Raw genomic sequence first — 27,345 nt, 5'->3', positions numbered from 1 at the left:
CCGATTCTCAAAGAAGTTTGTGACATTTTTAATCTAACTGTGAAGTTTGATGATGTGTCTTCGGACTTGGCATCTGATGATCAAGTACCCCTGCTACCTACTAGGCAATATAGGGGTCTCGAATGGGGGCGTTAAACCCTTGCTCCGCCTCCCTTCTCAGATTAAGAAAGAGCGGGAGAAGGTTATGAAAGCCAAGGGGCGTGCCGGACCACATAGTTTTGTAGGTAAGGCTTTATGTGTTCCAAAAAGGACTGTGAAGACATACTCAAAGTCCCTACCATGGATAAGGAACTGGAGAAGATAATGTCTAAGTCCGGGTCGGTGTCCAAGCCTGCCTTTTTCTCACCCTCTTGGGAGAAAGAGCTCCTAGCTTTGAATAAACACATCAAGTCTCAAACAAAACTTGACACTTTTCAGTTGTTATTACTGAATTCCCTCATCAATCAAATTGAGGAAGATAGTCAGGATGAGCCTACTGGGGTAGCAGCCATGACAAAATTACTAGTGAACATGGCTGACATTCATTTGAAAGAAGCGATGACACTGTCTCATCGGCTTTCTGTTCTAAGACAGGAGAGTGTTTCAGCTACACTTTGAAGGAGTTCATTGACGTACTGCTGGTCCTGCTGAATGGTCTACTCTTCTCATCAGAGGCTCTCTTTGGCAGAACTTTTGCCAAATCAGTCAAAAAGCTAGCAATGATCAGGGACAATAATACTATAGACTCTGCACGGAAACCTCTGGCTGCATCTCGAGGCAAAGTCAAACAAGGCAGCAAGTATGCACCTAAGCGCAGCCATGAGCCAACCCAGTTTTGCTTCGGCAAACAGGGAAGGGGGGCACAGAGAGGTTGCGGTAACTATAGAGGCCGAGGTCACGGTCGTGGTGATGAAACCGCTAGGCCTTACAACCCCAGTTCAGCCGCAGCAGGGGGTCCCCCTGCTGCTAAAAAAGGCTTGAGGGGGAAATCCTTCGGGATTTTGATGCTGCCCGATCATGGTGCTGCGAGATCTGGGCCAGATGTTGCAGCCTCCATTCCCAGAGGTCTCTCGTGGCGAGGGTGGTCGCCTTATACTTTACGCAAAAGCATGACCATACATAAACCCAGACATATGGGTTCTACGCACAGTGACGGAGGGTACAGAGTAGAGTTTACAGAACCTCCCCCGTCACGTGCACAGGTCCACAGGACCATGTTACCAAAAGAAGACTTAAAAAGAAAACTTCTATTAGACGAGGTCTCAGCACTTCTAGAAAGGAATGCAATCACTAGCCCCAAGAAAACGGGCGATTGGAGACCAATCCTGAATTTAAAACCTCTCAATTGCTTTATAAAACCAAAGAGGTTCAGGATGGAAACTTTGAAAACAGTGATGAACTCACCTATCAAAGGCAAATGGGCAGCATCCGTAGATCTCAAAGATGCAGATCTACATGTTCCCATTCACCCACTCAGGGCAAGGCCTACGAATTCAGGTGCCTCCCTTTCGAACTCTCTACGAGTCTACGGGTATTTACTCGCATAGTCAAGGCAGTAACGGCCTTTCTAAGACAACAGAACATTGAAATCCATCTAGGTATCTAGACGATTGGATTATCACAGGCATATCGAAGGAAGAGGCGAAGCACCATCTTCAAGTTGTCCTGGATACTATAACGGACCTAGGATTCATAATGAACCTCAAAAAGTCCTATCTGGTGCCTTCTCAGACCCCTACATTTTTAGGTGCAATCCTAGACTTGGTCCAAGGCCTGGCAACCTTCTCACTGGACAGAGTTGCCAATATGAACCAGTGTGCAGGAATTCTGAGACAATCAAATTCGGCCCCAGCGATAGCCTGGCTAAAAGTACTAGGACTGATGGCCAGTCTAGTAGATCTGGTGCCTTGGTGCCGCTATCATATGAGACCCACTCAATTGCACCTGCTGTATCATTACAATCCAGTCAGACACCATCTTTATGTCATGGTTCCAATGACGGAGATCGCGTGAACGGAATTGCATTGGTGGGAAAATCACAGCAACCTAGCAAGGGGTGTTGTTTCCCCCAATTTCCCTTTCAACTCACTCTGACGACAGATGCGTCACAGTCAGGCTGGGGGTCACATGTTGGACCACAAGGTCAGAGATACGTGGTCCAGGATGGAGGCCAAAGTTCATATAAACTACTAGAACTAAGGGCGGTCTTCAGAGCTTTGAAGCAGAAGTGCAAGGAAGCTTATACTGATCAAAACAGACAATTCCACGGTTGTGGCATACATCAATCGTCAAGGGGGGACGAAATCTCCTACCCTTTGCCTCCGCACAAGAGAGTTACTACGAATATAACTCTATTCGCAGTACACATTCACGGGATACTGAACACCCTAGCAGACAATCTGTCTCAGGGTGTGTCTCTGAATCCGACCGAATGGTCGCTATCTCCCCAGATAGCTCAACCTTTGTTCAGGGAAATATTCCAACCATCAGTAGTTCTCTTTATGTTGACAAGGAATCACAAACTACTAGTGTACTGCTCCAGAATGCAGGATGAAAGAGCCCTAGCGATGGACGCTCTTTCGATCAGGGAATGGCGCGGGAATGGCGGCTACGCATTTCCCCGATATCTCTGATTTCAAGAGTCCTCCAGAAAATAAGGAGACTTCTTCGTAGCTCAGCGATTAAGTCGCCGCTTGTAATCTATAGATCAGTGAAATCAGGGGTTCAAACCCATCTGATGACTTTGATTGCACCATTCTGGCCTCGCCAACACTGATTCCACAATCTAATGTCGCTGATAGTGGATCAACCACTGATCCTTCCTCTGATTGCGGATCTTCTTTGGATACCAGGACTGAAAGTCCAATTCCACGACCTGGGTCACACATCTGACTGCATAACATGTCGTGGAACGTTTCCAGGAGGAAGGCTTTTCTAAGGAGGCTGCCAAATTGGCAGCCGCAGGTAGAAGAAAATCAACATACAGAGTATACTCTGCACTTCTACGACCCTTCTACAAGTGGTGTAAAAGAAGGAAAGTTACTCCAAATAAAGCCCTTATTGGTGTAATCGCAGATTTTCTACAAGCTAGATTTAATAATGGTCTGCAAGTTACTACTGTCAAGGGCTACAGATCTGCCATTCAGGCAGTCCATCCAGGCTCTCCTGGTGGATCTTCAGTTGGTAACAATAAAAACCTTCATCTTATTGAAGGTATGTTTATTAAGAGACCACCAGCTAGGAAGATCATGCCATCCTTTGATCTTCATACTGTTCTGGAATATCTGAGAGGTCCTTCGTTTGAACCAGCTCAGGCAGCATCTCTACGGGACCTAACTCTGAAACGGTCTTTCTTATTGCTCTGGCTTTCGGCAGACGCTATTTTGAACTTCACGCACTAACGATAGGTAAGGACATAGTTTTTAGTGATCGTGGGGTGACCTTGTTTTTTGTCCAGGATTCCTGGTGAAAATGAGAGATCTAATTTTTCAGCTTCTCCAGTGTTCTCCCTCCTCTGAACCCTCACTCTATACATTGTAAAGATCGTTTGAACTGTCCAGTTCAGATACTTAAAGGGTACATTGATCACACTAGCCTAGTGCGCATCATTAAGGGAAAACCAATTCAGCAATGATTTGTCACAGCACAGACAAACATTAAGCCAGCAGCAAAAGCGACTTTGGCTGTCGCTTTGGCTGGAGGGCACATTGATGTAATTAGGAAAGCGAAGGCAGTGAGAGGGGAGGTCCCACCCCCTGCTCATTCATCAAGGTCAATAGGCCTATCGGCGTCATGGGCCTTTAACCATGACGCCAATATATGAGAGATAGTAAATACCGTGTCCTGGAAGTCAGAATCATCCTTCATTACGAGATATTTGAGGGATACAGGACCTTGTCAAGAGACTAGTTTACGCCACGGCGGTACTGAAGGCCAATGCACACAATCACTAAGAGATGGGTAGGAAAGAACATGTGTCATTCTTTTCAAACCATTCATTTGCTATCTATTTCAGGAGACGATAAGGACCGTGAGTTGGTCCCAGTTCCTTATATCTGTTATATTGATTTAGGAAAATATTATCTCCGCTGTCAATTAGTCTAGGCAGTGCGGTCGCAAATTCACCGCCACCTAGTTTCACGGTGCCAGACTGTTGCAGTTTGTATTGAATAATATATTAGGTAAGTATAAGCCCGCCAGTAATATGATAAAACTTTTTGTTTTCTATATTACCAAGGGCGGGTTATACTTACCTAATATATTATTCAAGCCACCTCCTCCCCTGAATTTGCTTCGGTATGACAGATTCATGTGGGCGAGAGAGGAAGTAGGTGCGCCGCTAGGCCCTATGGGTAATCCCAGGATCCGGGGTTGCCGGTCCCTTTTTTATTTGGGGATTTTTACGGTGTTATTTGAAGGTTTACGCACCCTAGAGAGGTTGCAGTTTGTATTGAATAATATATTAGGTAAGTATAACCCGCCCTTGGTAATATAGAAAACAAAAAGTTTTATCATATTTGTCGGACTAGCTCCCTATGATAGGGACCCGAAATAATCTCTACCATAATATAAAATCATCCTCAAAATCATCATAATGTGACCATACACACACCTTGGGAATCACACTGCAGCCTTTTGCAAACGTGAAATTTAAATATAAAATATGTTTATATAACATGCAATTAACAATGGTTATTTTCATTTAAAAAAAAAGTTTCATTAACCGATACGAGAGCGAAACATACCATGTGTCAATATACAGTGCTGAAACACAAACTGGAGCTCTCTACATGAAATTTTACGCATACACGTATCCTATCCATGACATGGAAATGTGGACAATTGAGTTGTGGAAGTTGTAACCTTGTGGTTCAATGTACACTGTGGGAATTTCATTTATTTTTTTTGGGGTGGGGGGGGGGGGAAGTTGAAATTTTACATTTATAAATGGTATACACAAAATGGAAATGGAGACTACTGTATCAGCCAATATTTTACGATTATTAAATTTCTTAGCAGTTAAGGTTTATTATCTAGATCTATTAATAGTTATTAATTAAGCTATTCTTAGTTATTAAGCTTTATTATCAAGCACATTCGCAGGGCGTAGAATTTGCAGGCCTGTATGTCAAACTGCAAAATGCACGAAAATAAAACCAATGCAAAAATTTGGCTTATACAGTATAATAAGTTGTGGAAGGTGTATACTGAAAGTGGAATTTTTTGCGCGATTAATTTTTTGTGCTCTGTTTTTAAATGTGCGATTCTAAGTTTCCTTATAATTACATTGACCTATACACAAAAGGAATATATTTGCGTGTTGTTATTTTCGCGGTAGCAGCTTGGAACTCGAAAATAAATATAGCACAAATATTTTGACTTTTACAGTAACTTTGTGGTTCAACATACATTGTGGGAGTTTCAAATTTGTAGGAGGGGAAAAACAAGGAAGAATTCTGTGGAAGGATAATTGTGTGTAATTTGTAAGCATAAATGGGTTGAGCCCATTATGAAACATGAAAGATTTGGGTATACCAGTGTTGAATTAACCCAGATTTGCAGGGTGCAGTGGGTGTCCGTTGTTTAGTTGGGAAACCCAGAAGATTCTTTTCTGTTTGGTTTCTGAAGGATAGGTATATCATTTTCTGTATCATTATGTGTGGTGACATGGAGATGTGATCATGTCTGTTTTGTCGTCTATAGTTGAGCTATATTTTAAAACGGGATTATGAGATAGACATGGAATGATTAATTATCTTATTTGTGAGTGCTGTTGAAGATCTAAAGCTGGCAGAAGAATGTGATTATGGATGCTAATGTTGTCAACTACATTCCTAGGTAGATATTAAAACTATTAATGAAAAATAATTTCATAAAAATTTGAACGTGACATTTAACTATATTTTTTAAACAAAGCTGTCATTTTGAAGCTTAGTTTTATAATTTCAATATGTCTGCATCTTAATTTTGTCAGAAGGAACTGTGATGCACATTTCTGATAGGAATAATTTGAATAAAGATGAAGAAATAATAAATATTTTTTAGTTAGGGTAATAGAGAAAAGGGAAACTCGGGGGTCTCTCAACTCTGGTTTGGGTGGGGATGTGCGGCTGGAACTCTGACAAATAACCAGACTTAAAACCAAAATTTGATGAAAAATTACCCAAAATTATACCAATTTTAGAAAAACTGTGGACAAATTGTGCCAAAAATATATTAAAAATGGACATTTTTTTGAGAAAATTCGAAAAAAAAACACCCTTTCTTAAACCAAATTTTCATGAAAAAAAAGCGCAGTGATTTATAGTGCGCTACGCACAGGCTCAACGTCGAGACGTTGGCGCCTAGACGTTGATACACAAGCCTCAGCACACTTTACAGGGCCATCAATAAACCAAAATGGTGGAGTGAAAATGCACCCCGAATCTACACTAAATAGCTGAAAATGCACCCCAAATCTGCTTTTAATAGCTGAAAATGCACCTTGAATCTGCTGCACATCCCTGTACCCTCATTTCCAATGAGACACACCCTGGAAAAATGTGGTACCTGATTAATTATTATTGCAACCACCTTTAAACCAATTGGCCTGTATTATTCTGTTACTTGTGGTGTCAATTCAAGTCTGTTTATGCGATATAAACTGACGCACTTGTGTCTGTGGTGTGGAACAACATATTGACAACATAACACTGATGCTGCTGCTCGATATTTATTAGATTTCATTTCTGATACATGTGTCTCCTGACATCATCTGCAGGGTATATGGCAGTATTGAAAAGGTGTGATTATATGGGTAGTGGTCACAGTAAAATATAACTATATAAAAAAAATGAGAATGTAAAGATATGGAATTACATTGTTTTACTATTTGTAATATATTTCAAGTTGTTGTTATTTCGGATTTTATGGGATAAACTCAAGTGGCATATGTGCTGTTTTCAATGTTGGGAAAATGTGGCTGGTTTGGTGCAATATCCATAATTCAAAAAGATGTAGTTTTACTATTTTGATGCCTTTTGAGCTTTCAAAAGAGCCAATTAGGCGACAAAAAAAGGAAACCCTGTTCTACGGGCCTGACCGACCCAGATTTGACCAAAATTGAGAAACAAATTTTTCCTGTACAATTGAATGCCGACCCAAATTAAAAAAATATTTAAAGATTTTGTATTTCCCCAAATTGCAAAATATTTAAAGATTTTGGTGATTTTTGGAGTCAAGTCATTTGCAAAAAAAAAGACCTGATCAACAGCCCCTACTTGAAAGGTCAGCCGCCCGTAGAACAGGGTTTTTTTTCGTTGCCTTATCGTCTGATTTTGGGGATTTGCCAAGGTACACTAATTTGGTCTGCATGCATAACAACCCAATATGGCTGATTTACCATAGCATTATGCTCCTGCTATTCAGAGTCCTGACTCTTTGGCTACACATCAACTCCAGGAGCATCACTTTGAATGGATTAAGTGGCCTGCAATAATTCCCCAATAATTTATTTTCCTGTTCATTTATATCTTGCAGACGAAAGAAATCAGGTGACAGAGAGAAGGCATTGAAAGAAATCTCACAGGTAGGTAGCAAATCTTAACATTAGACTAAAGCAACTTTCATAATTATTTAGATCAAGTTCAGAGTATATGATGGTGACTTTTCTGATTGTTCAGAATGAGTTCTGAATATGCGATCGTGATCTTTGAGAGTGTAGAAGAAAGCGTAGTTAAGAGCATAGAAGTATCACCTTCTATGTGCTTAATGACCAATGTGCTAACCTGTCTTGAATTTTGAATCAGCCAATCAGCATGATTGTTTATCACTTTTGCGTTTACGCTTGTATACACTCGACGTGTGACACATATAAACTCTGAATTACCTTATTAACTTCAGATTACTATTTCTGCTGCCCCAGAGGTACACTGCTGCTCAGCTCCTTCATTGGTACTCTATAGAGTACTTGTGCAGGTACTCTGGAGTACACTCATTGGAATATAATTACACAAAGTGGTACTGGATTGGTATTGCACGTACAGGTACTCTAGAGTAGCCACAAAGTAGGTGGGCAACAGTACCTCTGGGGTTGGCAGCAATAAGATTCTTGTAGTGTATTAGAAAATTTACTTTAGAGAGACTCTTTCATAGGGTCATTTTGTTTTGCGCATGTGGGGAATCCAACCATAATCCAGGAACGTCTACAGATGCGAATCCATACACCCCCTATGGAACATATGATTTTAATCTTTCACACATGTATGCAGTTTGAATTTCAAATGGGGTTACCTGAATGGGTGATTCCATTTAAAATCTACACTCCCTGTTTGGGAGACAAAGGTCATGTCTTCCATGGAGGTGTATGGATTTAAAATAGAACAGCTCAAGTAGGTAGGGAATCCAATCAAGATCAGAATCTTGCCCAATATCATATCATTGTAAAGAAACTGTTGGAGTAATAAAGCAGTTGTATATTCGTATAGGAAAACTGCTACTTTCGTATTCATTGTGGAACCCTCGGTACACTACATGTAGTAACTTCGCTCTTAGCAATACGAGGGCGTACAACGCAGCTGCAATATTATCAGATTTGACCAAATGTGTTTGTGTAAATACACAAGTTCGTGTTAGTATCCTACGCTGTATGCGTCACTTGTACACAGTAGGAAAGTTCTACGATGAACACAAATTAACTACTTATCATATAGTAGGCTGTTATCTGTTCTGGTGGAAACCGTGCTTATATAAAGGTGTAATACCACAATAAGTCACATAGAAACTATTGGCCTGAAATTTTTCCGAATCTCTTTATATCAAGAAAGAGACTCCATACCCTCAATCAGGATGGGGGATGGGAACCTTCCACATTTAATGACTCTCTTCTCTAGTAACACCAATAATTCCAGGGCCATCCTCTCTGAACAGAGTCAAATGTTCATCTCAAATAATAATTGAGAATGGAGTGTGGTTACTCTAATTCTGAAATACCTGGAACAATATGGTGAGTGCTGAATACTTGTTCTCATGTTATAATAATAATTTTGCATTTTTTATGCTAATGAAATCAATTATTTTATATTGCAACAGTACTATACACAATGTTTTATTTATTTCTCATGTAGGCTTTGGAAAATCCAGATAACCAAGTGCCAGATATGTTTTGCCTGTGTGGACGAATCTACAAGGATAAGTTGGTGGAGTCTAACTATGAGGATGTAGAAAGCAGAGGCCAAGCTATTCACTGGTTAGTCTCTTACACAGGCTTATTTGTTAAAATACTGTACTTCAGAGCAAATGTTAAAAAAAGTTGTGACCTATCCCATAATACAGCATTACTATATAAAAATGATTGGATATCAAATGTCACATTGGGCTTGCACAATATGCCTGCATTTAGTTTGAGGATGTAGAAAGCAGACACCAAGCAGAGGCCAAGCTATTCACTGGTTAGTCTCTTACACAGGCTTATTTGTTAAAATACTGTACTTCAGATCAAATGTTTAAAAAAAGTTGTGACCTATCCCATAATGCAGCATTACTATATAAAAATGATTGGATATCAAATGTGACATTGGGCTTGCACAATATGCCTGCATTTAGTTTCCAGGTGTTTTATTATCATATTAAAGTGACAAATATTTGTTTGCTTTTCCCCTTGAATTCACCAAAGTAGTGGTGATGTAACAGGCAGGGATTCAAATCCGACGAGAACCTGAGAACCTTGCTGGTTCTTGCTGGATTACATCGAGGAGAACCAAAATTGGTTCTTGTAAGCTTCCAAGTCTTAGATCGCATGTTGTGTTATATTCTACCTTCCTTTACTAGAACGGAATTATGATTTAATAATCTCATTAATCCAAAAATGTAATTCTGAAATGTTGGGGAAAAAAGGCAATGTTTTCTTCATTTTAGCTGTCAATTTATTGATCAATCATGAACGGAAACCCATGGCACATGCATGCATGTACTTTGATGTTTATATTACTCGACCATCCCATAATAATAGACGTACGTGACTTGCATGTTGGCCTATGATTTGCTCTCACCTGTAAGATTATTATCTTTGAAAAGGGAGGTATCATATTCAAAATATGATTGCACATACTCACAGTGCAGCCTGCCTATAGTGCAGGGCAATGTTTTCAAAAAGTAGTGTAGACCCATCGCTCTGGTAATTAGTCCTGTTACATCACTACTTCTGTGGCAAATTATTAGAGCTTCTAATGCTTGATTTTGATGTTTTTTCATCATTCATGCCATCAGGTATCGTAAAGGTTTTGAAGTCCAACCCAACGAGTACGCAGGTATAAACTTGGCCACACTGCTAGTGTTAGCTGGCAAAGACTTTGAGAAATCAGCTGAACTACAGAAAATAGGTAAGAAAAGAAAACAGTTAATTTCTACTTTTGTTTGTTTTTTGATTGTTTGTATATTGATGAGGGATGCACACTTACAAAACTGTGTGATAGATTCCAAAACATAAATTATGCAAATAAGTCAGATTGTAAACAGCGTCACTCATTAAATGAAAAATGCCAAAAGCAGGCTTGAGTTTTGAAAATACTAGGCGTGCAATAAATCACCATCCTTGAAATGTTAAGGCGAATTGTCAGGTGTACAATAAACTGCACTTTTAATTGTGAAGAATCTGGCCGATTTTATAAGGTGAGCTATAAACTACACTCAGATGGGCAACTTAAGATGAGCCCTGCGCGACACATTCCAGGTGCTCACCTTTAAAACGCAAAGCCTGTAAACGTATCATCGCTGTTTAGGGAAATCCAGGTGCTGGGCAAAATATTTGATGTTCTGACTGATGTCGTTTTGGCAAACATTTGATAACCAGTGTAAACCAGATGAGGATACCTGTGAATACAGAGCTACCAAATGCTTTTTATCCCAGGCAATTCCTGTAAATATCACTGTATACTCTGATCAGCTCGTAATAGGCGGGACTCATAACATCGTGGATTAATTTAGAATTGCGTACACACAGCTGAGCGCAGCACCTACGCGAACTGCGCTTTGCATATTGCGTGAATGGAAGTTTGGACTTTATTGATGCGCGCAGTAACAAAAACCAAATAATTCCCGCCTATTACGAGCTGATCATAGTATAGTTAGTGCAATTATATTATCAACAACATTATATCATTAACAACAACAAAAGCACTTCTAGAATTTCAACTTGGGTTTCACACAACGCATTCCCTTGAATTGTTCATGTAGAATCAATATTGGTACAATTTTGGGAAAAATGAGAGAATAATTTGAAAAAATCATGAAATTGTGATTTTATGAAACAGAAGTTTTTGGTAGTTCCCCCACATAACCCCTTTTATTTATTTAAGATAAGCAGATTCTCATCAGTATTATATTAGTACTATCGAAACTCAAATTGAAACCTGGATTCTGGTTTCAATATCTGGATATATATCACATACATCATTCATATAGAATATCAATTGGGTCTCGGTAATAGGATCTAGTTTATATGTTTGGTGATGATACACAATGCAGACTACAAGTATTGCGATATAAAAGAGGAGAGTTTGCATTGTGAAGATGTGTTGTAAATTTCATGTATTAAGAGTTAATTGAATGTTCATTCAGTTTCTATACCTGAAATGAAAAACAATAGAGCTGTACATCAAGACAAATATCACAATAATTGTCTTTACAGAAAACACATTACTAAAACTAATAATTAGCTGAAATATCTTGTGTGTACTTTTTGATACCTCATTTTTGTTTATAGGCAAAGAATTGGTAGTGTGTTGGTAGAATTTGGTCAACATTAAAAATCTTATCTACTTGCATGTGCCACCCATCACTTGGTTTCTAAAACTCAAGGCTAAAATTTTCTAACTAGATGGTAAACTAGGCCCCATTAAAAGCCGGAAAGGAATGAAATGGGGTGGGTGGGGGAGGGGAGGACAAAGCCTTGAATCAAGGTTAGCACTGACAAGCCAATGCAACAGGATTGGTTATAGTTTACAGGCAACAAAAGCAACAATTTTGAGAGTTTGTGCAGCTTTGGAATCAGCATCATTTTTTTTAAAAATTCAGAGTGCAGAACATGGTTTTCAATATCGTATTCTAACATTTCAATAATTTCAATATTACTTGTCTTTCAGGTATGACATTGAATAGTCTTCTTGGCAAGAAGGGTAGCTTACAGTCTTTACAAGATTACTGGGATGTGGCTACCTTCTTTGAGATCAGTGTCCTAGCTGGAGACTTTGGTAAAGCTTGCCAAGCTGCGGAGTGTATGTTTAAACTTAAACCACCAATCTGGTAAGTTGATTGATATTTTGGATAAAAAAAGAAGAAGAAAAAAAAAAAGAGATTCAATGTGATGAACCAGGCTCACTGTCATGGAGTGTATATAATATTCCTTATTCCTACTATGTATCTTCAGGCTAGCTGATGATTATAATGATGATTTTGATGTTGATGATAAGAGTGATGATAAGAACAAGAACCACAACCAAAACAACAAGTTCAATAAGTTTTCAATGGCAAGCATCTTTTTCTACACAATCTGCAATGTGCATTTTCATGTAAAAACATAATGTAATAACTAGTTTTGGATTAACTTGGATGAAAATGTTTAATTAAACAAAACTTGGGGAATAACACAAATATTGTTGTTTTTTTATCAAATGATCAAATACTTTATCAAATAATGTCATTGCAAAAGCTTTTCAGAACTTGAAAAGTAAATAGGTTAATTTCAAAAGCAAATTTTGTTACAATTTCTTACTCTTTAAAAGAATCAGTATAGTGAAAAGTAATATCATTGCAAAAGCATTGAAGACCAGTTGATGCTGGTCACAGACCACCTGTAAGTCGTGAGAAACATGTTAAAATTTTACGTTATCGATATAGTGAAAAGTACTCTTTAAAAGAAAAAGTAGTGAAAAGTATGTTCAAATGGGTTTAACAGAACTTGAAAAAAAAGTCTGAACAGATGTTATCATTAATTTGTTTTATTGTGTTCTTTAAAAGAACATGTGGTGGTGTTTTTCTTGAAACAGAACTGATAATGTTGCGTGTTATTATTTCAGGCATTTGAAGTCTACATTAGGGAATATTGAAATGATTAGCAAAGTCAGACCTGTGGACCTAACACCAACCAGAGACCAACAGGTAAAGCAACAAATTAATCCCATGTCCTTACTGCATTTCTGAGTGGTTAATAACATGATATAATCATCTGAGTGACCAATCAAAATAGAGTTTCTAGGTCTAATGGCAGTTTTAAGTTTAATCCCCATCAGCTCTACTGGCTATTCTTACCATATCTCTGATTGGCTCAATACATGATGTGGCCATCTTTGTGACCAATCAAAACAGTTCTTATAGGCCAATAACTCAGATTGTTTTGAAAACAAATATCAGACCACCAACCTTTAAATCATCTGAGTAGCAATAAAGAGTGTTTAGATATATCTGTAATTTGAAGCTTAATCCCCTTCAGCCCTGCTGACTGATGTTCTTACCATGTCTCTGATTGGCTCAATGCAAGATTGTAGCCCTCTTTGTATCCAATCAAAGTAGTTCTTAGAGGCAGATAATTTGGCCAGTAGTTCCCATTGTGGTTAAGACACTAACGACGTATGGGGTTCAAAATTCAGCCAGAGCGATTGATGGAGATTGAGGATTTTGACGGGTGCTACATTGGACAAGTATAAAACAGTTTATTTAAATTGACCATATGTTACCATGTGGCAAAATGCAAAAATAAAAGAAACACACAGTTAAATAAGGCATGTAAAATTATGGTGTGAACAAGTTTAGTTCTTAATTATCTATTTTGATGTTTTTCCTTTCAGTTGTTTTCTTTTTGGCTGGATTTCTTTGTGGAAGCTACTAAAGAGCATGTCGTAACTGATGTCAGATTTCCTGTGAGTATGTTAACATGGTGACACAAATATGCAACAGTTAATATTTACAATCGGTTCTGCAGTCTTGCACACACAATTCAGTTGTGGAACCAAATAAGAGTGTTTAAACCAATATGTGAACCATTAAACCTTGGTTCTTGCTTGCTTGACTCCAAAAAAGTACTTGAAGAATACTTGTCCATGGAGATGGGCAGAAAACATAATGTGCAGGGCGCCAAACTAGATTAAAAATAAAGTAAAAATTCCTCATCAATCTAGAGGCGATGATATGTTGTAGCGGGTTGAAGTTGCCTCAGTATTCACCGATCGCACAGCCATCTCAAAACAAGTGTGTTTGCATACGCCCGTCAAACGCATACTTTAATTTCCGCGTACACTTTGCTAAAGCCTTTTGGCATGTTGCTAGAAAAGCGTGAGAAACAAAAATGCATTTATTGCACATGCGTTTGCAGGGAGGGCCTTGTTTTTGTAGCAAGATGATGGCGGATCCGTGCAAAGGGAGAGCTGTAGCCTGAAAGACAGCAATGGGCAATTCCATTTAAAATCCACACTCCCCCTGTGGAAGATTTAGCTAAAGTCTTCCACAGAGGGAGTATCAATTTTGAATAGAATACACAATTGGGTACCTTCCATTTGAAATACTTACTCCAGTTGTGGAAGATATAGGTAAAGCCACAATACAGGGGGAGTTTGGGTATCAAAATGAATAACCCTGACTAATTACATTTGAAAAACATACTCCCCCTGTGGCAGATATTTCCAAAATCTTCTACAGGGGTAGTGTGGATTTCAACTGGAATAGCCCAATGGATGGAGCGATTACTGCTACATGTGGTAGGCAGTTCCAGGGTGTTTATTTATTCGTTATTTATTCAGGAAATTCCATCAATACAAATGTACTGGTCTCCCTGGAAGACCTGATTTTATTTATATAAACATGATAATAAGAATATAAGAAATATATATTTTACAAAATGAAGCAGTTAAACATGATACAAAACAATATGCAACGATGTATAGCTCAGATTATTATACAAAACTTACAGACCAATTGCATTTTTAAATTCATCCAAACTCATTGAATTAAAATTGACACGAAGATTGGGAGGAAGCTTGTTCCAAGCAACTGAAGAGCTATAATAAAGGAAAGTTTTCTTTCCAGAAGAAGTTTTCCATATTGGAACAACCAAACTGTTTTTGTTTGGCCCCTTGTGCATTTGGAATGAGTAGAATGAGTGAAAATAAAATTTGAAGAAAGATACTCAGGAGCAATGTGTGTGAGACATTTAAAAGTTAAAATAAGTAATTGATGCTCCCATCTACAGCCAAGTTTAACCCAGTCCAGGTCTTTCATCATACTGTCCACTGAAGTTCTGATGTCTGCAGAGAGCAAAACACGGGCCAGCCTATTGTGCAAAATCTGGAGCTCATTATGGTGGCACTGTTCTGACATACATTTTGTAAAATGATTACTTGTATGAGTCACATGCTGCTTGGATATGATGATATATAAGTTGGTGACTTGCTCTTTCGGATATAGGCAGGGTTGTAGCCACGGTGGTTGACGCTGATCGGCAGTAACCAGTACTCGGTCTGACCGACTGGCGCTCAAGGGAATTATAGGTCTTGCCGACCAGCACAAAAATGGCAAATTGTCCTCAAAACAGCTGTCAAATGCCATTACTGTGAAGTAATTGGCATTCTGATTCAATTTCTCTTAATTTTAACCGACACTAAAATTTGGCTAGCTACAACCCTGGAAATTGGATGTAGTTGAACACATGGTGGAAATTGAAGATAAAATAAATAATGAAGTTATGGTGGATCTTGAAAAACATGTTACACTGTTTCAGCAGACATGTTTTAAAAACCAATCGTGTGCTACCACTAAACCAAGTTGTGACACCATTAACCTAGATTCAACTAATTGTATCATTATGTATGTTCTTATTTACAGGTCTTGGTTCTGGAGCCAAACAAAGTGTTTAAACCAAGTTATGTTACTATTAACGAAGATTACACTAATCCAGAAGAAAATGTAAGAGACAAATAGCGATGGTAACGTGACAAATCTGTTGTTGTCTTTTGTTAGACTGCATAGTACAGGGTCAACTAATTCTGAGGTTCAATTGAAAGAAAATGTTAAAACCTTTATATTCTGATGCTGATTGATCTCATTATCCATATACTGTATAAGTGGAAATTTTCGTGAGGGTTTTATTTTCGCGAATTTCGCGATTATAGCTCCAACCGCGAAAATAACACCTCGCGAATATATGCAATAATGTGTTACAAGTATAGGGAAGGACTGGGCAATCGCGAAAATAACATTTGCGAAAATGTGTCTCTCACTCCAAATTGCGAAAATAACTGGACGCGAAAATTACCACTTATACAGTAATATGTTCTCATTGTATTATAAGAAGAGATCCAAATAGGCTATTCTAGTTGAAATCCATATACCCTCTGAAGAAGATGCAGCCATAATCTTGCACACACAGATTTCATATGGACGGTGGCTGTACCAGGATTTTTTTGGTAATTTTGGGTTTTTACTGGGGAGTTGCAAGAGTTCTTAACTGAGGGGCATCCCCCATGCCCCCCCCCCCCATGATGCCGCCACTGCATATAGAATAGCCCAATATAGTTTGTTGTTATACCCATAGGCCGGTATTCACAAAAGGAGACTAACTTTAGTCCTGGATTATCCCTAGTCCTGGACTAGTTAGTCCTGGTCTAAGGATGATCCACGGACCAGGACTAATTGGTATTCACAAAAGGTGGACTAACTAGTCCAGGCCTAACTCGCGATCTGAAAGTTAATCCGCGGACTATCTTTTCAGATTGCGAGTTAGGCCTGGACTAACACGAGATCTAACGGTCAATCCATGGACTAATTGAACTGCACATGCGCAACAGCGTCATCAGAGGCCGCACATCATCGATCGCAGGTTTTCTATGGTAGTCCGATGAAAATGTGACAAGAGATCAATCTTGAAACACCCTGTACACAAACTTATTTGTCATTTATACATTAATAGGCCTACATATTATGTTTATTTATGTGTTTTCTTTCTTGATTATAATTTCTTTTTAATTTAAAGTAGGCCAATGGGAATTTGAAAGAATGACTGCTAAAAGTATAGGCCCTACGTTTATTAACGCCAGTGTTTCGACAAGTTATTATCCAGTATGGCTTTGCTTATTTAGTAGGCTTAGCGTATTATAAAAGTGAGGGACGGAGGGGCAGTAACAGCGGAGTTATTGCCAGGAGGAGCGGTTGTCCAGGTTTGACCATTTTTTCCTACTCGTGCTTCGTTCACCCCAATTTTCACGGTAAATATGGAAATTCTGATATGAGCTCGAGGAGGTATGATCGATCGGAGTTCAACATTTTTATCAAAATTGCCTAAGAAATGGTCAAAGCGCCCACACTCCGTGTATCCGTGGGTGCTCATGATTGTTGGCAAACTTTGAAAACAACCCCTTTTTGAATATCATTTTTCGAAAATGTCAGAGGAAATAGACCCATTTCTAATTTCAATCGATTTCTCGAAACCCTCACATGTTGTTTTGGACAGAAACACGTAGGGCCTATACGACTAGTCCCAACACCGATTTACCATTACTATGTGCACTGATTTCTGTTTCCCAAAATAAGAATTTCGAGCATTGCGTGCATGATGAATAATTGGATATGCACTTTTTTACTTGATTCATAGACGAACACTTCTTCAATTTTTTTTTGCCACCCAATCAGCGAATATGTTTTGAAAAATGACACTTTCTTGTGCGTTCCATAAATCATCCCATATTTTACAAAATGTCCGATATTTGAGCTAATAACGACGGATACAGGAGTACAGGGACCGTGGGAACTGGATCCGCTCCTGGTTATTGCCAGTAATGTAAAGTCTACAGCAGGAAGAGAAGGGGCTTTTTTTGTAGTTTAGAGGAATAGGCCTACGAACGGGCCTACTTTGCTGTGGTTTAAAATCCCAAGGTCAAGCGGCTCTTGGCCCTTATGAGCTCTTATGCCATATCCCTCCATCTGCTCATAAATTTTACAATAGACATACGTGTGGAATGTCTACATTTTAGCTCTGGGGGAGGGTAACATGGGGGAGGGTGCGGGGAATGAGTGTTAGGTCACGACAGGGGGTGTGCAAGCAATACTTTTGGCACTCGGACATAAGGGGATTTTTGCTACACATTCATGCGGCACCTTTTCAATAAAACGCTGTAATAAAAATCCCTTTAAAAAGGGATGGACCGGGACAGTATTGATTCCATGTGAAGTATGAGTAATGCTTTTGATATATTCTTTTTTTTTGATAGTATTTGATGGCAAGAGATGGTCTGAAGTTATATTTGGGACATACAATATAATGATGTACATGTAATTGATGATAAATTAAAGAAATCATTCTGCAAACATATCGGTAATCTTCCTTTAATATTCTGCAAGTTGCGCAATTACCTGCGGTCAGTTGATGTTATTGTTTTGAAATTAGAATATACAATTGCAAGTATTGTTCAAGTAATTATCTATGCTATCCTGTATCGTTTTATGGATAAACATTTTTAGGTCCTAGCTATAATATGGGCATAATTTATAAATGTAGGCCTATAGTATTGAACAATATACCCATTTGACATGCACTTATAGAAAATAAACAAATTATTGTCTTAATTTATTAATTATAAATAAAATGACACTTCATAAAATTACATTCAACATCATGAAAATGATTGAAGAGAAAACACACAATGTAGATTATTATTAAACGGAGTAGGTAAGATGCCATGTCCATAGCTTCAAGAGGAGTTTCACTAACAATCAACACAATCAGAAAAATACAGTCTAAAAGTGAAGATTGTATTTGTAGTCATGGTAGTGAGTAATCAGTCCTTTATGTGCTTGACACTATCTAGTATATATATAGTAAACTATACATTGCGAATTAATATAAAATATAAATGTCCATGTAAGGTGAGTTTATATAGCGAATAAACTAAAAACTGCAATGTATCATAATATTAATAATAGACATAGGTAAAAAGCAGAAAAGACGAAACAATTTGGAGTAATGAATGAAACATGCATGTTCTCATTATTGATGGTTTGGAGGACTGTCATGTAAATTGGATGTAAGCGTGATCCTAAAAATGCCTTTTAGGGTGACCCAAACTAATTACAAGACCTCTTCTACATTGAGGCTGGCTTTCCCTTTTAAAGGGATTTTTTACTAGTGCACGGGTGTACAATTTATGCAAAGATAGTTTGTAGTCCGATGGTATAAATAGTGAAGGACACTAGACCCTCACTATCTATCAGGTTCACTCACATTCGCATACTGCTATGCTAGCTGCAAGTTAAACCCAGTGGGGTAGTACATGTAATACTAATAGCGTGTCCCGACCTCGACCATGGTGACCTTTGACTATGGCAGTCTCTTTAACTTGGTAACCCCAAGTGAAACTACACATGAAAGAGTACTCAAGGTGAATGCCTTAACCGTCAGAGCGACTGACTTGTAACAATTTAACAACGTTTAATTTCATTCCTAAAAAAATTAAACAACCTGTTAATTTTTCATCATTGTTTCAACACAAAAATTCCCTTCACATACAACTTTAATGTTTACACGCTTAAACATTATCAAAACAACTTGCTCCAGGTCCACCTGTTTTCTTTACTTAATTCTATCTTATTCATATTCTAGAAACAACAATTATTTATTTCCGACTAATAAGTACCGGGCCAGCTCATGCTGGCCCGGTCCAAAAAGCTTTGAATTATTGCATAGCCCGGCTAGGCTAAGCATAACATTCAAAGTAACCGTCATCATGAAAACTTATTGCCAGCCCTGCTTTAATAAGATGTGTAACAAAATAGGCCTACCATTGCATATAACAACGGTTTAGAACCAGAACTTCCGATGTCCAAAATAGATGTTTTGCGCAATGATGAGTTCAAAAGCTTTCTGATAAAAATAGGTGTTTTGAAATATAGGGACAGAACACTTATATCAATTTTGTCATACGTCACAAATTAATAGAGCATAATTTAAGTACACAATAAAATGGTGGACGTTACACCCGACTTTTCATCCAAATAGCGACTTCTGGTTCGTCCCTCTCGTAATATTCTTATAAGTGAAATATATGAAATTGATATTATATGTTACCCAACTTTCCAAAATTCAAATGAGCCATAAACACACACACACACATAATTATTATGGTTATCATTTGTTTCTATTTTTATTATTATTATTATTTTTCTCTATATTTTTTTAACATGTTTACCACGAACATCAATATCATACATTTCCAGGAATGTCTCTAAGTATCGATTTTGCTGCTGATAATAATGCATTGACATATTTGAAGTTTATTATCCATAGTACAAGGCACTAGGGACCGCTCACAAACACTGTGACTTGTTAGGGTGGGGGCCTGATGCAAAAAAATTTCATTTTTCGGGGCTTCACCTTTTAAGATCTCAAAAATTTCAGCCCCCCTTTTTTTTGACATGAAAACTATGGGTCAACCCAAAGGAAAGCAGAGAAACGCAATTTCCCCAGAAAATTTGTGGTCATTTTTTTCGGGGCCCCCCCCCCCTTAGGATGGTCAAAAATTTTCAGGGGCCCCCTTTTTGCATCAGCCCCCCCCCCCCCTAACAAGTGTTTGTGAACGGTCCCCTATGGGTTTGGGATTTTCTTTTGCTACATTAGTTGAACCAATGTTTTTTGGCATCCTTAAAACATGAAATAATAAAACTTTGGTTCCATTTTTTGTATGTCCCCTGTGCTCCACACGAAAGGTCGAAAGTCACAGTGGAGCCAAACTTAAAAATAGTCCCATCATGTTAAATGTATCTCAAATTATTCCTCTCATCGCAGGGAATAAAAAAGTCAATGGTCATCATCTTCTACTGTGCTTAGTTCAGTTGTAAGGTCAAATGTCAAATATTTCATACACAGAGATCAAAATTAAAATATGGTCTGATTTAATCAAAACTGGTCTCAAATTAATCCAATTGTTTCCAATATTTCATGTTTTTGACACCCTAAAAGCTGTGATTAAATTGGTGCACTTTGAAAATTGGGCCACTGTGCATGTGATATTTAACCTTTGACCTATTTTACTCAACTCCTGAACTAACCATTAGTTCAGAATGACAGTTGACTTTTTTATTCCAAGTACTGAGAGGACCAACAATTTGAGGGATGGATTGCAACATGATCGAACAAATTTGAAATGTTGGCCCCATTATGACCCTCTGATCCCTCATGGGAAGCACAGGGGGCATAAAAAATGGAGAACCAATTCTAGTCAGGTGCAGCCAGTTACTCAGAAGACCCGGTAGTTAAAAGACTCGCTATTCAGAAAACCCATTATTCAGAAGGCCCGTTAGTCTGAATTTTCTGAGTAGTGGGCCTTCTGAATAACAGACTTTCTGAATGGTGGGCTTTTTGTTGAATTTTATGTAAAAGTCCCGGTTCTCAGAATTTTCTGACTATATAGTGCGACTTCTGAATAGCGGATTTTCTGACTAGTGGGCTGTATCTGTTAGAAGACCTGCTACTCAGAATGCCCACTATTCAGACTTCTGACAAGTGGGCTGTTTTAACCGTAACCCTTAACCCTAACTTCTGAGAACTGGGGTTTCTGAGTGGCGGGTTGTCTGATTAGAAGGGGTGCAAAGGGCCTGTTAATCAGAAGGCCCACTACTCAGAAAAATACCCCCTTCTGATTAAGGGGTTTTCTGATTGATGGGTCTTCTGGTTAGTGGGTCATTTTAAATGAAAACAAGCCCCCTATTCAGAATTTGACGGGTTTTCTGAATAGTGGGCTTTCTGAGTAACAGGTCTTCTGAGTGGCGGGTTGCCCCCTGCAGTAAAATTAGATCCTAACTCAAAAATTACCCAATAGCACCCTGTACTACCATGGCGAAAACAGACAAAATGTTCACTGAGAAACTACACTGTATTTGGGGCAGCTTAAGATTAATAAAATAAAATAATCTGCTTTGGCTTGATAAATTGTAAGATCAATAATAACAACTTCAATGTTAATCTGCCACCATAGAAAGTAACATAAAAATATAAATTTTAAATTGTATGAATTAAATACCGTAACAAACATTTTTCACACACTTGAAATGAAGAGGCATAATTATGCTGATTTAATGGAATGGTCCAGAAAAATGTTCAGTGTAATTTTGCAATCTAGGCCCTATATCAAATTCAAATTCAGTGGTTCTTTAACATTTATGTATAATCTGTAAATTGATTTCCTTTGAAACGTTCACAGAAGAGATCTTGTACAAACATCTTTAGTCATCCAACTGGTGGTGTCAAATGTTACTACTCATCATGCTTGAAGAGGTCTGTAGCAGGAAAGAAAGAAATAGCGTAGTTAAAAACTCATACTATTGGGGCTCTTTCTTTTTCTCCTCTCTCTCATTTTCAGATCCTTAGATTGTCTGATATAATTTTTAAAGGTGGGTGGTCAGACTTTTTTGGCATTTCATTTTGTACCAAAATAATCTGATTACAAAGTTTTATAATAATTATACTAGTGGTTTTGATGTAAGCAGTTGTTTCACAATGGTGTAAATAAGGTTAACAGTGCAGGGTTAACCATGGGGATGAGGCTATTACTATTTTGTTCATAATATGTATATGTAAACAGAACAAATTTCAGGCCCTAAATTTCACTGGCATTATGATAATATATGAGCTTTCTTCTAGTACCAAACATCTATTTTGATAGGATAAAGTGGGAGGGGAAATGAGGCTGTCAATCTGGCTACACCCCTTTAAAATAAAGTGAGTCATCTCTTGGGATTTTGAGACTCAAATGATGAGTCGAGTCTGAGTTGAGTCGTTACAAGTCTTGTTATTACAACATGTTACAATGTGATTGTAGGTTTCTCAAAACTTACTATGAAATCTTTTAAATATCAAATTTGTATGGATTTTAGGATTCTTACAAGGAACATTGTATATTAAACATGTTAAAAGAAACTCACCGTTTATAGATTTAGGCTAAGGCTGTATTTCTTGCTTTCTGTTCTCTCATGGCACATCTGAAACAACTGAAAACAAAATAGCAACATTTTAGAAATAGTAACCAAAATGATGTGGCAGGAAAAGCCTTGGCTATTGCACAAGTATATGTGATCTAAATATCATAATATTGTTGTTTGAAAGAAAAAGTTTATACAGTTTGTCATGAAAATGAACTTGGAATTCAGACATTATATGTTATTATAGCAGTTGGGCTAAGTCCACACTCAACCTGTTGAAGATTTAGAAATATCTTCCACAGGGGGAGTATGAATTTCAAATGGAATTAGCACATTAGCTAACACTATTTGACACTCACTCTCCTCCTATGGAAGATTCAGACTGAATCAAATGGAGCTGCCTTAATGTGTTCATTCCATTTGAAAATTCAGCTGAAAATTTCTAACAGCTTCCACAGGGGCAGTGTGGATTTTAAATGGAATAGCCCAATATTACTGTGGGACTGGGCGGCGTGTGTATGTGTGCATGCTCACAGGTGATGTTGAAAAGGTGGCTATGCCGGTATGGACATTTAGAGTGGGGTGTGTGTGTTAGTGTACAGGCAGGGGTGTGTCATCAGGCTGTGTCGGTTTCAAATCTTGAAAATTTAAAGAATTGACATCCTTTTATCATGTTTCCATAGTTCTTACATTGTATATCAAACATATTAAAAAAAGACTCACCATTTACAGATTTAGGTGAAGGCTAAGGTCGTAATTTCCAGTTTTCAGTTTCAGTGCAACCAAACCAACATAGCTTTCAGTACAACCAATGTATCACACATCTGAAACAATTAACAAAATGGCAACATTTCAGAAATAGATACCTCTGCAAATATTTAGAACACTTGTGTAAAATGAACATTTCTCCTGTCATGAAAACCTACTAGCACTAGCAAGTTTTATACTGTTTTTCATGAAATTGAACTTTGAATTGAGACATTTTGTTATTGTAAAAGTCGAAATAAACCAACTTACCAGTAATATTGGGCTAAGTCATTTAAAGTCCACACTCCCCCTGTGAAAGATTTTGAAAATTTGAAACTCACACTCTCTCAGTCTCAGATACTGAATCTTTTTCAGAGGGTGTATGGAAATCAATGGAGATGCCTAATGTGTTCATTAATTCCATTTAAAATTCATATTCCCCCTGTGGAAAATATTTCTAACATATTCCACAGGGGTCATGTGGATCTTAGATGAAAACACACATTAAATTTAAATTTCCCGGGAATGCAATTATTTGATTTGAAATTTTTTCTGGGTACCGGAAAAAAAACCATGTGTGCACATGCTTTTGTGGATAAGCTTGCAGAGCATACATGTACGTACACATCATGCAAAGTTTTGTAAGGCATGCTGAATCAAGGAATTTGGCCATTCCCCCAATATTTTTCCAGGGTTGAGGGGGGGGGGGGGTGGTCCATACAATCATCCCCCCAATGTTGATGCCTGTAAGTGGGTTTCTGACCAAGTTAACCTCATATTTGGCCATTTTAGCCCAAAATTGCAAATTTGTGTGCGCTTCGCATGAATTTATTCCCCTTTTGCACCATATTTCAACAGTTTAGCTTCAAAATGGCAAATTCCCCCCAATGTTGATGCCTGTATGTGGGTTTCTGACCAAGTTAACCTCATATTTGGCCATTTTAGCCTCAAAATTGCAAATTTGTGTGCACTTCGCATGAATTTATTCCCCTTTTGCACCATATTTCAACAGTTTAGCTTCAAAATGGCAAATTTTTTCGTGCACATTTGTACCTTTGTATCATAAACTTATTCTATCGCCAAAGGTGCTGGATTCACTATACTTCAAGAAAAAAAATTTCAACCCCACCCCCCCCCGAATGAATGTCAAAAAGAATTCTACGCCACTGGTAGATTATACAACAAATACAATTTCAAGTAATATAGTATACAGCAGAACCTTCAGTGGTCTGAGATTTGGCACTGTTTTAGCATAAACAAGAAAGTCTGGCTCTGATTGGCCAATTCAATCATGTCATCATTGGATCGACACCTCATTCACCGGTGATGCCAGGTAACAAGTCATGACCTATAGTCTGTCTTGTGACGTCTCAAGTTGAGAGTAACTCCATGTTGGATTTTGTAGTGGCAGATTCAATATGTGCGCAACGTTAATCCCGCTGGACGCTTACACACACATAGAAGGGCATTTTTCAGGGGGTCAATTGAGGGGCAAAATGAATTTCACGGGGGGCAAAATCAACCAATTTTGCACAAAATTACTGCAAAAAGTTTCGTATTAAAATTTTGGGTTTTTACTGGGGGGAAACAGGGGGCAAGAGTTCTGACTGGGGCATTTGCCCCCCATGCCCCCCCAACCGTGGCGCTGCTATTGTTGAGTCTGCCAATACAAGATCCAACATGGCATTACCCTAAACTTGAGACAAGACACATAGTTCTGTTTATGGGAACTTGAGATTATCAGGGAGGGGGGGTGAGAGTTGACAGCCCTGCATGTGGCGGTGACGTCAAAGTATTGAGGCAGCTGTTTCGAGTGTGCATATGCACCGTCTTTAAGCATACGTATGTGTACGCCTGCGCTTTGAGCAAACACTGTCGATTTGTACTGCTGCGCCCAATGAAATGCGCACTGACGTCACTGCCACATCAGGGTGGATAATGCTTTAAAGCCTGGGTGATCACCACTGTACTGGCACTGTTTTATGGCTTTATACCAGGTAACCGTTGGATCGCGGCAATCAGAAGGACATCCCTAAAGTCCGATTCAGACTCTACAACACATCGCAGCATGATGCTATGCTTTTAAAACATTGCGGCATCAAGTCTGATTCTTACTCCACATCACGTGATGAAATGAAAATGTACATTTTAATTTCATCATGTAATGCTGCGATGTTGTAAAAGTATGTGAGGTCTGCATCTCCTTTTATGGTCATTCTGCCGACCTTGATTTTACAGCAGCCAATCACAAGCGTGCACGGGTGCAATATCACAGCGCGATGCTATAAAGTTGAACAAAATCCAACTCCATCGCGGACCAAAATTTCCACTGCGCGATGAGAATTTTTACCGCCAAGCTCGTAAAAAGCTGGCTCTGGTTTCATTTTTTATAGCATCGCATCGCACTGCGATGTGGAGTAAGAACCAGACTTCATGCGATGATTGCACGATGCTGCAATGTTTTATAAGCATGTGGTATGGGGTCTGCATCTCCTTTTTACAATGTTTATAGTCATTCTGCAGACCTTGCTTTTCAAGCAGCCAATCACAAGTATTGCATGCATGGCCATGATATCGCAGCTCAATGCGAAGAAAGTTCAACTTTCATCATCAACAAAATTTCCACCACTCGATGAGATCGTATTGCAGCATCGCATCGCGCTGTGACATGGAGTCTCAATCGGAGCTAGTAAACCTAACCATGATGTCCTTTTGATCGCCGTGATCCACTGTTTACCTTTTTTATACACCAGGACTTGTTTATACATGTAGGCTAGCATTTCATGATGTATGGCAAATACATAGGACATACTCACATAGCCATAGGCCTACGTAGCTTATGCTTACAATGTTACGTGGCATGAAAATGCATGAATGTAAGGTTGAAAATAGCTCTGGTTATGGCATACCTGGCTACTAATTCACGTCTATGCTTCATTACTTTGCAGACCACAGTCTCCGTTAAATCTTACACGAACGAAAATATACAAAATGCATTTTTAGATGGAAAAATTGGGCATTTTTACCCGAGTAATGTGGCGGTAGTAGGTATGGCTACATGTCAAAATTCCAATTAATTACGGGCATTAATAAAGCACTTCCGGGAACTGTTGATGGGCGGGGCGTTACTAATTTACATGTTAATGATGTTTCGTCACAGATGATGTCCTATGTTTTAATTCGCTTTTTAAATAAAAAAATGAACAAATAATCACAATACTCACCGGAAATTTCAGCCTTTCTTGTAGTTTCATGGCCCGATTCCCGGTTTGGTGAACTAAACTCGGCCTATAAACTTATTTACGTAGGTTCCAAGGCGACCTTTCATAACATTTTCAAAGCTGCAGTAAGTTTGAAAGTTCTGATCACTTTGTTTGCCCCTGACAGCATTTTTATTCAACAAAATGATTAAAAAAGTGCCCAAAACTGCTATTTCACAGCCACCGGTCACCGCTTAGTCCACAAGTTAAACCTGCCCTCTCAGTGGACTAAATTTGGTGCCGCTTTTGCATCATTTTAGTCCAGGACTAAGCCTAGTCCACTTTTGTGAATACCAAATAACTTAAGTCCTGGACTAAACCTCCGATTTAGTCCAGGACTTAAGTTAGTCTCCTTTTGTGAATACCGGCCATAGTCTTGTTTATTATATGTCTATACCGTAAAAAATCAAGCGCTTTGAAAACATGC

General features: G+C 38.4%; 1 protein-coding gene and 1 long non-coding RNA gene across 4 annotated transcripts in view; one reads left to right on the top strand and one right to left on the bottom strand.

The window, feature by feature from the left end:
• LOC140156999 (mitogen-activated protein kinase kinase kinase 15-like) overlaps nt 1–27,345 on the top strand; it is a 103,001-nt gene that overhangs the window by 49,001 nt on the left and 26,655 nt on the right. For all 3 annotated transcript variants that reach the window (XM_072180055.1, XM_072180053.1, XM_072180054.1), the window contains exons 7-13: nt 7,498–7,546; nt 9,084–9,205; nt 10,225–10,337; nt 12,099–12,258; nt 13,032–13,113; nt 13,800–13,871; nt 15,829–15,909. In XM_072180055.1, the coding sequence (XP_072036156.1) occupies nt 7,498–7,546; nt 9,084–9,205; nt 10,225–10,337; nt 12,099–12,258; nt 13,032–13,113; nt 13,800–13,871; nt 15,829–15,909 (679 nt within the window). The remainder of the gene's footprint in view (nt 1–7,497; nt 7,547–9,083; nt 9,206–10,224; nt 10,338–12,098; nt 12,259–13,031; nt 13,114–13,799; nt 13,872–15,828; nt 15,910–27,345) is intronic.
• LOC140157000 (uncharacterized) lies at nt 20,550–26,736 on the bottom strand. The gene is made up of 4 exons (XR_011859619.1): nt 26,568–26,736; nt 23,635–23,735; nt 22,915–22,980; nt 20,550–22,269 (listed from the first exon to the last, which is right to left on the bottom strand). It is a non-coding gene; the product is annotated as an uncharacterized lncRNA (long non-coding RNA).

The sequence above is a fragment of the Amphiura filiformis genome, chromosome 7 (genome assembly GCF_039555335.1).
Source record: "Amphiura filiformis chromosome 7, Afil_fr2py, whole genome shotgun sequence".
Classification (NCBI taxonomy): domain Eukaryota; kingdom Metazoa; phylum Echinodermata; class Ophiuroidea; order Amphilepidida; family Amphiuridae; genus Amphiura; species Amphiura filiformis.
The sequence above is the reverse complement of the archived record's forward strand: the minus strand, read 5'-3'. Positions and strand labels throughout refer to the sequence as shown.